Source organism: Bidens hawaiensis, unplaced genomic scaffold (assembly GCF_021521415.1).
Source record: "Bidens hawaiensis isolate Kalapana, Puna unplaced genomic scaffold, B.hawaiensis_p1.1 tig00067304_1, whole genome shotgun sequence".
NCBI classification, from domain to species: Eukaryota; Viridiplantae; Streptophyta; class Magnoliopsida; order Asterales; family Asteraceae; genus Bidens; species Bidens hawaiensis.
Window position 1 is genome coordinate 48929 of NW_027501929.1, and position 16731 is coordinate 65659.

At 35.0% G+C, this 16731-nt stretch overlaps 1 protein-coding gene and 1 pseudogene across 1 annotated transcript; both read right to left on the minus strand.

Annotated features, from left to right (window-relative positions):
- Positions 1–2199: 2199 nt before the first annotated feature.
- Positions 2200–4039, minus strand: LOC143604908 (peroxidase 72-like). The gene is made up of 4 exons (XM_077081240.1): positions 3775–4039; positions 3193–3384; positions 2943–3108; positions 2200–2612 (listed from the first exon to the last, which is right to left on the minus strand). Exons 2-4 carry the CDS (start codon positions 3223–3225, stop codon positions 2200–2202), a joined length of 612 nt encoding a protein of 203 aa, XP_076937355.1. The 5' UTR covers positions 3226–3384; positions 3775–4039.
- Positions 3247–3981, minus strand: LOC143604906 (peroxidase 72 pseudogene; annotated as a pseudogene).
- Positions 4040–16731: the final 12692 nt, after the last annotated feature.

Here is a 16731-nt window from a genome sequence, read left to right on the forward strand (position 1 = left end):
GCTGGTTCAGCGACTAAGGCTCCAAAGTTACTTAAAGGTACTGACTTTGTTGCTTGGAAAGACATATTTGAGCAATACGTGAAGTACCAGGATGCAAATATGTGGGTATGTATTCTGGATGGTTATATTCCCCCAACAACAAAATTTAAAGGTAGTGAGCAACTAAAGGAGTATAATAAGATGGAGGATGATGAGAAGAAAATGTATGAAGCAGAAAGTAAAGCCTTAGCAACTATAACTATGGCACAACGAAGCTTAATCGCCTTATTTATACCCATCGCAGTTAACACGATGGGAAGATGACAGTGGAGAGAGAAAATAAGGGGTCCAATAGAATCACGCCACGTCACGTGGGAAAACCGAAAAAGTGAGAAAGAGGGTACAGTAACATACAGTTGACAGCCGGCTCAGATGTCACGTTAGTCATACGGCGCCTGCAAGCTGTCAACTCGTCCTTTTTCATGGTTAACCTCCCAGAAGCAAAAATATATGCAACAAAAACACAAAAGTTTGAAATCCCCATAGAATATCTTAAGTCCAAAATTTCACCTGCATAAAAGTTCACGCGGAAGAAACAATGGACTAGGGAGACTTATAGAGGTAGGGTAGCAAAGAGACCCAAATACCCATAAAGATCATTCGCGGGTCGACAAGGACTTCCTCAAAAGTCACCCGCAGAACATTTCTATCACCCGCATAACTCAAGTCCGAGGAAAGTTAAGAATAAACTCTATAGGCTATCTGCGGGTTGACCAAGACGTCCTCAGAAGTCATCCGCATGGTGTTATCCTCATGCGCGAAAGTGACTAGAGAGTGCTTTCCTTGGGAAGCACATGCTGTAACAGCCAATTAGAAAATGACAGCTGGCAATGTTGTTATAACCGTGCACATGGCCAATTAGCCCGTCCTATCACAAGCGGACACGTGTCCAGGTTGTTACAAAAGCAACTTCTGGAAAAGGAGAGCTTGACCAATAATATTCCCTAACCCTTCGGTTATAAATACCTTCGTCATCTCCACAAGGTATTCATCCACTCCCCACGAATTACTCGAAGTACTTTTCTCCCTTGTAGAACGGTACTTATTCTCACGTCGGAGGGTGGTTACGGGAAGACCCCCCTATTGTCCTTCCCGTAACGAGCTCACGGTGGTTGTTATGCAGGTTTCCGTCATCGGGCTTGTGGGATTGAGCTTGTATCGTCGGTTTGTTAGATACCCGACCCATATCATGTGGACTCATTGGTCTAACTCCTTAGGGATTGGATTCGTGTTTCTTCAGCAAAAGAGGAGACAGTAAAGGAAAGCAGGAGTGGTTGGACAAGTCATCAATATTTTCCAACAGTTCTCCTGTTCTTGATCATATGGTATGCAGTAAGGTATCAATCATATCAAGTTGTTCAATCTAATGTTCTAAAAGGCCAATGATATCACATCAATATGAGCAAACAGAGGTTGGCACAATACTCTATTACGGTAGTGGAGAGTAATTGTTGAATAGTATGAGGGTCTTTTGTGAAAGTCTAGTTGTAATTGGAATCATCAAGTTTTTGAAAATCGATTATTTTTGGTTTGACTGCAAACCGAACCGAAAACCAAAGTTTTTGTTTCTAACTTTTTGAAAACCGTTTAGTTTTGGTTTTTAGGTTTTCGGTTTGGTTTCGGGTCAGTTTTATCAAATTTGGTATTTGAGCTAAATTTGATGTCGGAAATAAAGTTGGCTCAAAATAATGAAATTAGGCGTAAAACTTACGTCCTGAATCTTTTTTATTAGTTAATGATTAATTGATTATTATAAATTTGAGCTATAATATTTGCGCTACACTTTTTATTAAATTCTTATAAGTTATTTTATTTTTAAAATTAAAAATAGGATAAGAAAATCCATAGTGTCTCTTGGGTACTGGTTTTTCGGTTGTATCATAAACATTGTCCTCTATACAGGTTTATATTGGTTTATACATTTAAATTGTTAGATTCACAACAATTTGGTCACCATCTGGAACTTTCAAAGGAGATAATCTCATTAAAAGATGATATGCTACAACTTTCAGGACATAAATGACAACTTCACAATACTTATATAACTGGACAAATCAAACAGAAAAACACCAAATTACATCAACACATTAACAATATCTGAACTTTGATCATGATATATATATATATATATATATATATATGTATAGCACAGCATCTTCTTTAACTTTTGACTTTCCTGCAAACCTTTCTGATTTGACCACTTTTCCCGGTCAACGGAGTAATATTTCCCATTTTAATCATAGACTTTGCAAACTGCTGGAAGAAAAGTTCTTGATTTTCAGCATATTGCTTCACAAACTCCATTGTTTGTTGGTTTTGAGTAAAAAGTATTTCATCAGAGCTTAAAAGCCCCCTTTTAGCTATTAAGTTCTTGTAATAACTGTTATCGAATTTTGTGGGTGACACCGGATCCAAGAAAAATAGGTTCTGATCGCCACCAGTTCTTGGGCAGTTTTGGCGAAGCTTCGCAGCGTATGATTGGTCGAGTGAAAAGTCGGGCTGCCCGTTCCCCGTGTTGTTGTATAGCCTTTGCCTGAAACTAGTGCACCTAGCATTTCCTATAGTGTGACTTCCTGGGAAATGGAAACTTTAAGCACTAAGAAATCATCATATTTCTTGAAGTATAACGCGCTACAGATTGATGACGAAATTTATATGTATCGATGACTAATTGTTAGTTTCTGTTGGTGTCATACAAAGAAATTAAATTTTATTTACCAAAACCAGTATCTAGGACCAAGTATAGTAACTCGCCACAATTAGGTACGAATTTTGAGTATGAGAGTAATTTTGAATTTTAACTTAAAATTTCAAGGTTAGTTGTAATTAAGATTTTCATGAAAAAATAGTTTGCTTTCAACAAAATATTAATCTTTTTTCCATCAACCATGTTTAAAGCTTACCCGAAAGTGTTACAAAATCAACAATGTCAAGACCCTTGAGCTTGAATTTGGTGAGAATGGTCTGAAAAGTGTTGTTTGGAGCAGGAATGTTTTGGTTAGAACCGCTCAAGCTTGCACCTAATGAATCCCTTCTGCCTAATGGGACTTCCCAGCTTGGTCCACCCGCCTACACAAGTTTAAAACATGCATTGATGAGTTGAAAGGTATAAATCAATAATGCGCCATATAAGGTTGTGTTAGGATACATTACCAGAACCGTCGAGTCTCTAGCTGCCAGAGCCATAATATCTGCACACGAGACGGTCTAAGGGCACGCCTTCTCTAGTGCAGCTTTGATTTCGTCTATGACTTCGAACCCACGAGCTGAGTTGCGGTTAGGGACGCACCCCTTCTCACTGATTATGCTTCCACTGTTGTCAAGAAGTAACGAAGCGTCGCATCCCTAAATGATTATTTGGTTGCGAAAAGAGTAAGTTTTTCTTTGTTTATCAATGTCACACACTTAGATAATTTTTATTATAGTTTTCCTATAAAAATTGCAATTCCCAAGAGTAGTTAATATAGATTGGCATCTCATTCAATATTTTAATATAAATGGTGTCCTCTTGTCACTAGCTATCATGGTTTTCTATGTAACTGTTAGTTAAGTTGCTTAGATTAACTTTTTAAACTGTTTAAATTTTATATACAGTGTAAAATTTTCATGACGTTTTTGTCTGAAAATTTTATACCTCGGAAACTGGGTCAGTGACTTTTCAATTTCACCATAAACGGTAACATTTTGTTATAGTGACGATAAATGTATATATGCGATAGGTGTGAAAGAACATACCTTGACAAAACAATCGTGGAAATGGAGCCTGAGCAAAGAAGCAGCCATACGAGCCTCTTTTGCAACGGCTTTTGCGACGACAGACTGGATGATGTCTTTAGCTTGCGGACATGAGTGGTCGTAAAACTGAGGGTAGAGGTCCGAGCCATTGGCTTGAGCCAGGATAGAGATAAGAACCATGAGCATGGTGATTGACGTACGAGCCATTTTGTTGGATGGGTTAGCTAGCTAGCTTCCAGTCAACTCACTTTGGTCTATATATGAAAGGCTTTTGATTTGTAATAATTTATGGTTTTTATAAAATATTTTGCATGTGAAAGGAGGAAGTATCTTTACTACGACAATAATATCATCATACCAAATAACTCACAAAACGTAGTTTATACCTAGCTAATCAACATGATTAGGTAAATCGTAGTTTTTACCGAATATCTGGTTTTTATAATGTTACAGTAAAACACTAACAGAATCTAGATTTAAATTAAGTCTTCACCCCCCATTAAAGGTTGTAAAAGAGTATTTTACATTTTATCTCACATGCTATCGGTAAAAGTTGTGTCAAGTTAAACTTTAATTAGATTAGGGGGGTTGTTTGGTAGTTTCTTAATGATTCAATTAAGACGCTACTTCTAAATCAGTTAGTATTAATGTGCTTAGTTCACCAGAATGACATCTCCGAATCGGCCAGCAAACCTCTTAAGTCTTAACTATTAAGTTGCAAAATGATGTATATTCATAACCCTTATTTAGCCACTCACGCACGACATCCTCAACCCACCACCACCTCCTCCGCAACCAGTCACCATCACACCGCGTACTCATCACTTATTGACTCAGAGTTTCTTAATCATTTACTTATCTTACTAATTCAACACTTACCGGTTTAAAGGTTTCTAACATCCCCTAAAAGTTTAAGAAGTTAATACATAAAAAGTAAATTTGTTATTTTAATATGTAAAAAGTATGTCAAATTAAATATACGTGCACATGGGGTGACACATTTGATTGATTTGAATGAAATTAGTTAAGTTGGTGCATGCAATAATTAATAAAGTAATTTAAAAACAAGATTATCGAATTAAAAGTTGAAATCAAAGACGTAAGTGGTTTAATCATGTGCTGATTGATATGAGTTAGTTGTTTAATCATGTGCTGATTGATATGAGTTAGTTAACCAAGACTTCAAATCGAATTTTTTGGGTGATAAATTGGAGTAGAGCTGCCTACTGTGTTGACAAAAATGTCATAGTACTCACATGTTCGTTGATACTAGTAAAGTAACATTTTACAATTAACAATCCTATATATAATCTAATTCTCTCTTCCTATATTGAGTAAACAGATTACAATAAGCCTAGAAGATCAGTAGTCCGAGATAACACTTGGATTTTATGTATTTGCTCTCTTGAATAGAACAATAAGCCTAGAAAATTTGTGGTATGTGTTCGATTATCGAGCAAAAGTATCTTTCTTCGTGAAATCGAAGAAAATATAAGACTTTTCTCCTCTCTAAAAAAGCGTCAAGTGAATTAGTATTGCCTTAAATTCTCTCTAAAACTCTTAATTCTTATATCATTAAAATTGAACCAATGAAGTCATTTTGTAGCAAAAGCACAAAAAAGGAAAACCGACATGCATTAGGACGGTTTTATTGTGGCCATATGGGTTTGAGATTTAACCATTCAAACATATTTTTGTGCGCAAAAATCATCTAAATTATGCGAGACCAAGAATTTTGAAGCTTATTTTTCGCAAAATGAATATGTTCAAATTTTCGAAGCCATGTAGATCGGGATTTACCCCACGGTACATGCGTTGTAAAAGAATAAAATGGTAATCCAAACTTAATCATCGTATATTGATTTTATGTTAGTAATTGTTTACAAATAAACCCTATTTATGGTAAAATTAGTAAAAAGTAGTACTATTTTAGACTATTCTAAACACACACACATATATATATACACTAGTTTTTATCCCTCGTATTACGGGGGTTGTTTTATATTATTTGTTTTTAATATTTATTTATTTTTTGAATTTTATAATATGCGTTTTAGACTTGTGGAATTAGGTCAACCACAATAAGAGGTTAGTTAACTGCTCCTTTTTCTGTTGTTATTATTGTTTTTGGACCTTTCTACAGGGTCACACGCAGCACCTTTTGATGAAGTTTAATATGCTCATAATAAACTTTTGGTAGCATTCATCGTGACTCGTGAGTGTCTTATTATAGGATTTCATTTTTAACGTATATTTTGTATTTTCAATTGTATTATACCATTCGTAGTCATAAAGTTTCATTTAAATATAATGCGTAACGTGTCGTCCAGTCACTACTAATTTTTTTGGTTTTTTAATAGTAATTCATTTAAATAATTAAAAAAATACATTAAAATTAAAAAAAAAATACATTAAACTCAAAAAAACTAAACTAAAATACATTAAATTAAAAAAAAAATACATAAATAATAATAATAAGACTATATGTTGTATTTTTCAAAAATTTTCGTTTGCCGAATTGCTTTTAGAGATTGGACTCTCGGGTCTTCGTCGGTTAGCTCATTTGCTAAAATCTCGATGTCGTTTTCCAATTCATTCCTTTTAAGTACTTCGACGGCGTCCAAATTTATAACTTGAAGACGTTTAGCTCCAAGTTCTTGTATATCTTTGAGCCGAATGTTCATTTCTTTTAAATGACTTTCCATTTCGGCATTCGAACCCGTTGCCGACGACGACGCGACCCCTTTCCCATTTCCCTTTCCCTTGCTTCTTCTACCCCTCGGCCGAGGCATCTCAGTAATATCCGCATAAGGATTCCCAGCTTCATTATTGCTTAGGTTAAAGTTTCGAGCGTCGGAACAGGGCGTGTCTGGATTAACCGAAGATGATGTTTTAGACATTATTTTAGGCTGACCACCTTCGGTGTTGGCCACCATAACCGGGCCCCATTTTGGGTGAAACCTCAGGTATTCTTTCCAAATGCCAAAGTAATTAAAGCTCCCCTTGACCTTATGTTGATACTCTGTCAATGCATTTTCCATGACTTCCGCGTCAGAGACACCGCTACTCCACGCTCGAGCCATCTGAGACTACACCATATGGAAACCCGTGCATTTGGTGTTTATGTCGTTCCATTTCGACTGTAAGAAATCTTTTTCTCGACGCGAGTCCCCTCCAAGTCCATGGAACAACTCTTTAAGTCCGTGGAACCGAACCGAAACTGAACCAGAACTGAAAATGACTAAAAGTTAGAACAGGAACCGGAACCGGTTATAGTAAACCGGTTCGGTTCCAGAACCGGTAAAGTCGGTTCTCGCTAATCGGTTCTGGCCAGAATCGTTTCCGCTGTGTATTTATCAAATATGTTGTACAAACTTTGCAAATCACAAAACAAGTTTATTTAATTGTATATATTCTTTCACAGTAAAATTAATTTAAATTACAACATGAACATCCGTTATACTTTTGATTAAAACCTAATTGTTTAAGTTAAATGAATCATTAGCAATGATAGATTAAAGGAAGATCATATCATTTTATATTAAATTACCTTGATAGCTAAATTCAAAAATGATCATGGTTGCTAGGTCTTGAACGAAAAGAAAGAATATTTGATTTAAATAATGATTGAATGGATGCGGTTAATAAGTTACTTGATGTATATAAAAATATACATCTTTTTAACATCAAATAATCTCTAAAAACTGCAACTTCTATCAAATAACATAGCTCAGAAGGCTACTTATCATAATAAAATGCAAATTCAGATAAACCCAAGCCTCAAACGAAGAAACAAGCGAAAAGACGAAGAAAAGCGGAAGAAAACACGAGAAAAACAAGAAACACGCCCCCATGCTCCAAGAAACACTCCCCCATGCTTCTGGACATAAGAAAAAACAAAAACCTACAAGAAAGGACAAACACTGAAGCCAGAAGCACAGGTAGTGCCTTCTCAACCACGGGGCCGTGGTCACCTTTCAAATAAGACAAAAATAATTAGCACATGTCACAATAAAGCACAGGGTCGTGCCTCAAGAAGCACGGGGCCGTGGTTGAGTCATCATTTACGACCTGACAGCATTTAATGCAACTGGAGACCTAGACATGGGACCGTGCATCAGAAGCACGGGGTCATGCCTCTCACCTCAGACTGCCTATAAATAGAGGCTCTTGTTGCATTTGATGAGTGTGCTTGAAGAAAATCTCTAAACGGGTATCTCTTATAAAAACACCCATATTACACTCATATTGAAGATCTTGTGGAGAGTTTGAAGGCTTGGAGGTTACCATCATCATAATCATCATCCGTCATCATCATTAAGAAGGAAGATTCATCCACATTTAGTTAGATTGTTCTAGTTTAATCATGTGTTTGTTATCATCATCCACTTTAATGTTCATAACCATGCTCATTATGAGATAAACTCCATTTACCATCAAAAATCTATGAAGAAGCTTTGTTTACTTGATGATTATGTTTAACCATGGTTGTAAAAATCGCGCCTAGGCTTCGAGTACTCAACGAGTAATCCCCGCCTAGGCCGAGTTCTCGGCGAGCCATCCCCGAGTACACTCCGACTAAGGCCGAGTACTCACAGACTAAGGGCGAGTACTCCCAACTCCCCAGTCGGACGCCTAGGGTCCGCCTAGCGACTTTTTCAACCTTGTGTTTAACATGTGATTTAGTTTAGTAAATTACATGGTTATTTTGAAATTATCTTTTGATGAGAAATGTTTCACTATCTTAATTCAACAATTCAAAGTTAGTGATTAACAATCAATCATTCATGATCGACTCATGTTCTTGAAAGAAAGAATACTTTGATAATCTATCGAAACATGGATCCTTATATTGTACTTAGAAATGATGAGATATAAGCTATGATCTATTTCTATAGTTTTGGTAATTCTGAAATAACATTGTTAACACAATTGCTTAGGTTATCATGCTAGTTAAAGAAATCATATGCCAACGGAATGTGTAATTATAACCTACTTAGATCAACCAAGGGGAGGTTGTGTGACTAACCACCCGAAGTTGTTAGAATTGGTATTTGAGAAATCGAAGTCAATCCTAATCTTTCTACTTTACTAAACTACTTGCCAACTTAAATTGACATTCTCGTGGTAGCATGACATTATGAAAGGCTTGACTTTAAAATGCGCATGCTACTTTCTTTTATGTCATAGAATATGTTCACTTAGAAATGAGGGGCCATTCTATCATATATTATTATGGTAATTTTATCACATGTTTATTTTATAATCATCAAGGATAAATGGAGTGGATTCTTGATCTTAGATGGTAACCTTCATATATTTGAATTACTCCTTTAGAATTTCTCTTCTTGTCACCAATATTATATATATATATATATATATATATAAAAGTATTTGTATTTTATAAAAAGTTAAAAATCAACTCTAAAATGATTAAAACTCTCCTATTGAATTAAAACGAAGGTTCATTATTAGAAACATTTGTGTCCACGGATCGATACTTGGTTCTTACCAATACTATTCTACATATACGATAGATACACTTGCCTATTTTGTGTGTGTTTACTCTTAGTAGAAATCACTTTTATAAATTTAAAACACTATCTTGTGCGAAAGCTAAAACCCCAAACCATACCATTTTATACCGCAGCGCACGAACACATCATTACACTATAAAAATGAGTATTGGTGAATTTAGTTAAAATGTTTTTAATATTTCGGTTATTCGGTTCCAAGTCTAGAGCCGTCGGTTTTACCTGGAAGCGAACCGCGAACCATTTAATGCAAATTCTGAGAACCGAGAACCGTAATGTAACACCGGTTAGCGGTTCTAAGGCACCGGTTCGGTTCTGGTTCCGCGGTTCTGAGGGTTCCGAACCGTTCTTTGCTCACCCCTAATCTCTTCCTCATCTATTCTCATTTAGTATGATCATACGTTACCCAAGTACGTTGATTTTGTATCAATATGAGCGGGTCCACATCTAATTAATTTCTTACATCATAAGAATTGTAGTACTCATCATTGACATATGAATTGTAATTTTTATCTATATATATCTCAACAAAAACTATGTATTCTCACCAACATTCGTGTTGACAAACTCTATTTTTATACATGTTACATGTTCAAATATTTGATCAAATCAAGATCGAAGATAGTTAGTTTTACCTTAAGATATTTATTCAAAACCCAAGAAGTATGATGTATTGATTTGATTATAATAATTGTGTACTTGTTTTGATATTAATGAATAAAATAATTATTGTCACTTTAATTAGTGTCTCTTGAGCTACTGTCCAATCAATAAGTTACGTCCCGGCATGTTCCGCCGCCTTTGGTTGGGGTGTGACAAATGATACAACTTCCTTATTGAATTCGATTTGAAATTAACACAATGAGAAAAAGAGGTCTGCAAAAACAGGATTCAAAATTAGTGCGCAATTAATGTATTGTTTAAGCGATGAAATCGCACCATGGAATCGTTGATTTAAATGTAAGGTTTTGCAATTGTGAAGATAGATAAAGACTTTCAATCCACCATGACATTCACTCAGTCTTCTCCCTGTTTCAATCCACACTAACGATAAAGTGGGTGTGAGCAAGGTCTCGCAGGCAGAGGAAAGAAGAAAATGTTAAGATGAGTTGTTATGACCCGTGGACTATCCGGGTTTCATTAGAAGCCTCATACCCGTCAAAGCGGTTCAAACGCATAAAAAGACTCCATTTACAAATGAAGCAATCTGGTGGCTTGAAAGGGGGCGGGGAGTGACCAGAGCGTGACACGTAGGATATTAAAGGTTTCATTTGTATTACGGTGTTATATTATATTACCCGTTTCTAATATATATATATATATATATATATATATATATATATATATATATATATATATTTGATTTTAATTTTGTGGATTGTAAGAAAGTTAATAATTATATACTTAGGATTTGATGATGAAAATTGTTTCACAAATAAACTAAATGTTATAACCCGGTTTAAAAATTATATGGGTTTGGTAAAACCCATGACCCGCTTTTTTTAATATAAAACTGATTCTTAATTATAAATCATATCTTTTTTTTAAAAAGAAAATAAATATTAATTTTTAGTATATCCCTATTTTATAGGATTTTCATATCAAATATTTGGTGAGATTAATTTTTAATTTAATGAGATGTTATAACTCGTTTAAGGACTGTCTAGTTTTGGTAAGATCCATACCCGTGAATTCGAATCAAATGCATGAAAAGCATTCATTTAAAAATCAAGCAATCTAATGGCTTTCATAAAAAGGGGGAGCGACCACATAGCGACACGTAGGATTTTTGAGTTTTCGTTTATATATATATATATGATGTGTGCGTGCGTGTGGTATAAAATATAAAAGGATGGAATGATTTGCTTTTGCACAAGATCGTGTTTTAAATTTATAAAAGTGATTTTTACAAAGACTAAACACACACAAAATAGGCAAGTGTACCTATCGTATATGTAGAATAGTATTGGTAAGAACCAAGTATCGATCCGTGGACATAAATGTTTCTAATAATAAATCGTTGTTTTACTTTAATCGGAGGTTTTAATCATTTTGAGGTTAATTTTTGTACTTTTTATAAAATGTAAATACTTATATATAATATATAGGTGACCAAGATAAGAAATTCTAAACGAGTTGTTCAATTATGCGAAGGTTACCATCTAAGATCAAGAATCCACTCCATTTTAGCATTGATAATTAATATTTAAACATGTGGTAAACCTGCCGTAGCAATATATGATACATAGTTCCTTAAACCTTAAGTGAGCATCTTTGGCACTAAGGAGATAACATGCGCATTTTAAAGTCCATCCTTTCCTGATGTCATGCCATCTCAATGATGTCAATTTAAGTTGGCAAGTAGTTTCGTAAAGTAGAAAGATTAGGATTGACTTCGATTTCTCAAATACCAATTCTAACAACTTCGGGTGGTTGTAGTTAACTCACACAACCTCCCCTTGGTTGATTTATGTAGCTTATAATTACACATTCCATTAACATATGATTTCTTTAACTAGTATGATATCCTAGGCAAAACCATTTTTGGATTACCAAGACTTAGAGAAATACATAATAACTTATATCTCATCATTTCTAAGTACAATATAAGGATCCGTGTTTCGATAATGTATCAAAGTATTTCTATCTTTCAAGAACATGAATCGATCATGAACGATTGCCAATAGAATTGACAACCACCAACTTTGAATTAGTGATTTAAGATGGTGAAACATTTCTCGTCAAAAAATAATTGTAATATAACCATGTACTTTACTAGACTACACCAAATGTTTTATATAATTATCAAGTAAAACAAAGCTTCTTCATAGATTTTAGATGGTAAAAGGAGTTTAACTCATAATGAGCATGATGATAAACATTAAGATGAATGATGATAACAAATACATGATTAAACTTGGAATGATCTAACCAAATGTAGATGAATCTTCCTTCTTAATGATGTTGATGATGATGGTTGATGGTGATAACCTCCAAGCCTTCAAACTCTTCACTAAACCTTCTATGTGAGTGTTAGTATGTGTTTTTATAAGAGAGAATCGAATAGAAATCTTTTCAAGGCACCCCAAATGAGTGCAACATGAGCCACTATTTATAGGCAATCTGGAGTATGAGGCACGGCCCCGTGATTTCGTAGGCACGCCCCCGTGCTTTTTAGTGACATGTGCTAATTATTTTTGTCGTTTCTGGAAGGTAGGCACGGCCCCGTGCTTCCTGAGGCACGCCCCCGTGCGTTTTAGTGACATGTGCTAATTCTTTTTGTCGTTTCTGAGAGGTAAGCACGGCCCCGTGCTTCATGAGGCACGCCCCCGTGCTTTTTAGTGACATGTGCTAATTCTTTTTGTCGTTTCTGAGAGGTAAGCACGGCCCCGTGCTTCCAAAAGCACGGCCCCGTGTCCAGCTGTTCACTATTTTCTATTTTCTTGTAGATTTTTTTTGTCTTTTCTGAAAAGTGACCAGAAGCACGGCCCCGTGCTTCCAAAAGCACAGCCCCGTGTTTTGCTGCTTTCTTTGGTTTTTCTTTGTTTTTTCATTCGTTTCTTCATTCGTTTCTTCGTTTGAGGCTTGGATTCACCTGAAAATACATTTTAACATGATAAGTAGTTATTTTAACTATATTATACGATAGAAGTTGCAGTTTTTAGAGATTATTTGATGCTAAAAAGATGTATATTTTTATATACATCAATATATATATATATATATATATATATATGATTGATTTCTTTTGAGAATCGCTTTGAGTTTTAAGAACTCGAAAGAACTCAACGTAACAACTTTTTTTTTGAATTTTTTTACACATGTGTAATACGTAAGTGTAAGTAATGTACAAAAAATTACCGTAATTTTTTACTCACCGACTCGACTTATTACACATGTGTAACTAACATTTAAACTTGTGTAATCATCAAATATACTTATTCTCTCTCCTGATTCATTTTTTAATCAAATTTAATCTCAGCCACATATTCTAACTCATTTAGTTAAATGTGTGGTCCAAAATTGAGTTCTTAAAGTTCTTACAACTCATCAAGTGTTCCAAATATCTCTCCCCTATATATATATATATATATATATATATATATATATATATATATATATATATATATTGTTAGTGCATGGTTTTGCGTCTTGAGTCTTTGTATTTATCATTAACGTATTTGTCGTTTTGTTTTATGTAATAAACAATTATTATAGCTTGTAGTTCGTTAATGTATGTGTCTAGTTTGCTAAGGATGTTTAGCGAACTAGATCTAAATTAACTCTCCCCTGAGTCGTTAAGGATGTTTAACGAATCAGGGGGTGATTCGTTAAGTGTATTACTTCGTAATGTATGTAATGAAGTGGGCTCTAGTTCGTTAGGGGATGTTAACGAACTAAGCCCATCTTCTATTTATATGTGAACACTGTTCACGTTTAATTTAAGCTTTGGAGATAATTATCGAACCTCTGTCCGAATACTCTCTCAATCTTCATAGTAATATTATTAATATATACATACACATATATATAGATATATAACTTATTAACTATAGTTCAATGGCAATTATGAACTAGATCCGTATTTATGATTAATCGGTAAACAACTCAGATCTTAGATCTGTGTTAGTAAGTGTTAATCTGAGATCAAACAAGTGGTATCAGAGTTTTCGATGCTCTTTTGCTCTTGAATTTGATAGTTAACTCGTTATTTTAGAAGTTCAATTGTTAGTTTATGTTAATTTTATGTTCGGTTTGTGTTTGAATTGAATTAAGGTTGAATTGGATTAAGTATGGAAGGATTGGACTGGATTTGAGGTGTTTAAGGTATTGGTAAGGAATTGTGGATTGGAATTGAGGTTTGGATTGTGTTTGTATTTTGAGATTGAATCTGAGTTTTGGCCGAGAAACAGAGGATTGTTTTATGGTCAAATTGAATAGGGATTAAGTGTAATCGGGTTACGAGAATTGTTGATGTGGATTCGGGATTGATGTGCGAGTAGTTTGATAATTTACTTGTGTAATTTGGTTCAGAATTGAGATAGTATTACGAATCTAAGTTTCTGGGTTAGTGTTCATCATTTCCAGAAAATCTGGAAATTCTCTTTGAAGATTTGAAGATAATTATGATTCGTTATCATATTTACTTTGATTCATCATCAGATTCATGTTGATTCGTTAACTGATCTAGTCAATTCGTTATAAATTGCTAGCATTTCGTCAATCAGTTCGCTAATTCATCTGATTCGTGTTCACTAATTCGTGTGACACGCAGTCACCTTGGAATTTGTGTTATAACAACCTTTGCCACGTGGCACTAGGTGTCAGAGTTTGTTACAAACGGTTGTAACAACCTGATTCGCTATAGTTTGATCCGCTATCAACTGTAGCTGGTTCGTCATCTTATTTCGCTAAGCTTATCTTAGTGATTCGTTACAGAAAACACTCCAATTCGCTAAGCTTGTACTTCGTGATTCGCTTAGTCAATTCGCTTACTCATTCGTTGACCATCAGATTAGTTAATCATCAAATTCTAATTCGTTACTTGATAAACCTTAACTTCGTTAAGATTTGATTCGTTGATTACAGTTCACAGTTCACTATAACTGTTTACAGTTCGTTACATTCACTGTTCACCATTCGTTAACTCTATTCTTCACAAGTTATCCTTGAATTTTTGAAACTTGTCCAAAATGGCTGGTATGTATGCACTAGCCTCACAGAATATGTTAATGCAACAAATGTTGCAACTTGATACCGAGATAGTTCACATTAGAAATGTCCAAGATTGATGAAGTTTAGTGATCTTTCCAAATGGGAACCTGGTTTCGTGCTCATCTAGGATCAGTTCATCCTGACTGCTCATATTGTTTAGATGAAGTTTATACTATTCCTATGATTGGGGATGAGACTATCGGCTTCAGACCTAAAGCTATATCTCAATACTCACAGGAAGAGAAGAAAACATTAGAAATAGAGACAAAAGCCTATTCTACTCTAACCATGGCTTTACCTGAAAATATCTTTCACCATGTGGGTAGTATAAAAATCTGTGCCTCTTTGTTTCATCATATCCGAATGAGAAGTATGGGAAACATGGCTGAAAGCAAAAAGGCTATGCTTAAGTTTCAATTCAGAAACTTTAATTTACTCAAAGGTGAGACAGTTGAAGAAATGACAACGAGATTCAATCACTTGATTGCAGAGATAGATAAAATGAAGTTGAAAATTTCTAAGATTGATAAGATTGATACTATTAAGAGTGCACTTCCAAGTTCGTACTCTACTTTTCTAATGATATTAAAAGAAAACAGTTATTTCAATGAAGACTTGACTGCAAGTGAGTTTTTACAAAAGATTGAAGCTCGTGAATATGATCTCAAGTGTCAAAAATCATCCAAGGAAAGTCAAGATCATGCTTTCTATGGTGGTAGAATGCCTCTGAGTTCAACCATTTCACCGATTACCATATTTCTTACCCAGAATGCAAGAGAAAATGAAACAACCATCTATAGTGATCCTAGAGCATGTTTTTATACTGCTGGTAACTCTGGATCACCAAATGTTTCTGCTGGTTCAGGAAGTTCATCCACTGCAAATCGGTATGTTTCACCTCCAAATGTCAACATGAAAGAAGCTGAACAAAATTTTGTTTTTCTATCAGCTTTCATGACGTCTTACGAAAATCTGGTTAGTAGCAAGATTGCCACTAGTGATCTGACTGATGAAGACTATGATCAGATTGATCCAGATGACTTAGAAATCATGGATTTAAAGTGGAACATGGCAACGATTGTTCATAAATTGAAAAGATTTATGTAAAGAACTGGAAAAGATCTTCCTGCCTTGAACAAGAAATTGGGATTTGACAAGTTAAAGGTGAAATGTTACAATTGTCAAGAATTCGGGCATTTTGCAAAGAATGTGACAAACCGAAAAAGGAATATACTGGTCCTCATGGTCAAAATCAAAATACTTCAACACCACGAGGTAATGATGCTGAGAAGAAACCATCAAGTTCTGGGTCACAAGCAATGTTAGCTAATGGAGATAATTGGTCACAACGACTACTGTGTAACGATACTCAAGCTAATATGGCTTTGTTTGGGCTGACTCAAGACTTTCAAGGTGCAAGTGGAAGTGAGTTGTCTTCTGATAATGATTCTGGATCTGATTCTGATGACTCATGTGACAAGCCTACAACTGTCTTTGCGTGCATGGCTAAGATCAATGAGGGTATATCCAAGATCATTTCTGGTGAAAACTGGATCATGGATAGTGGATGTTCTCGTCATATTACTGGGAATCTCGACCTCTTAACAAATGTAAGAAATATTCAAGGGGGTTATGTGGCGTTCGCTGGGAATTATGGGGGTATGATTTCACAAGAAGGTGATGTTTCGAATGGGCATATTACTTTTGA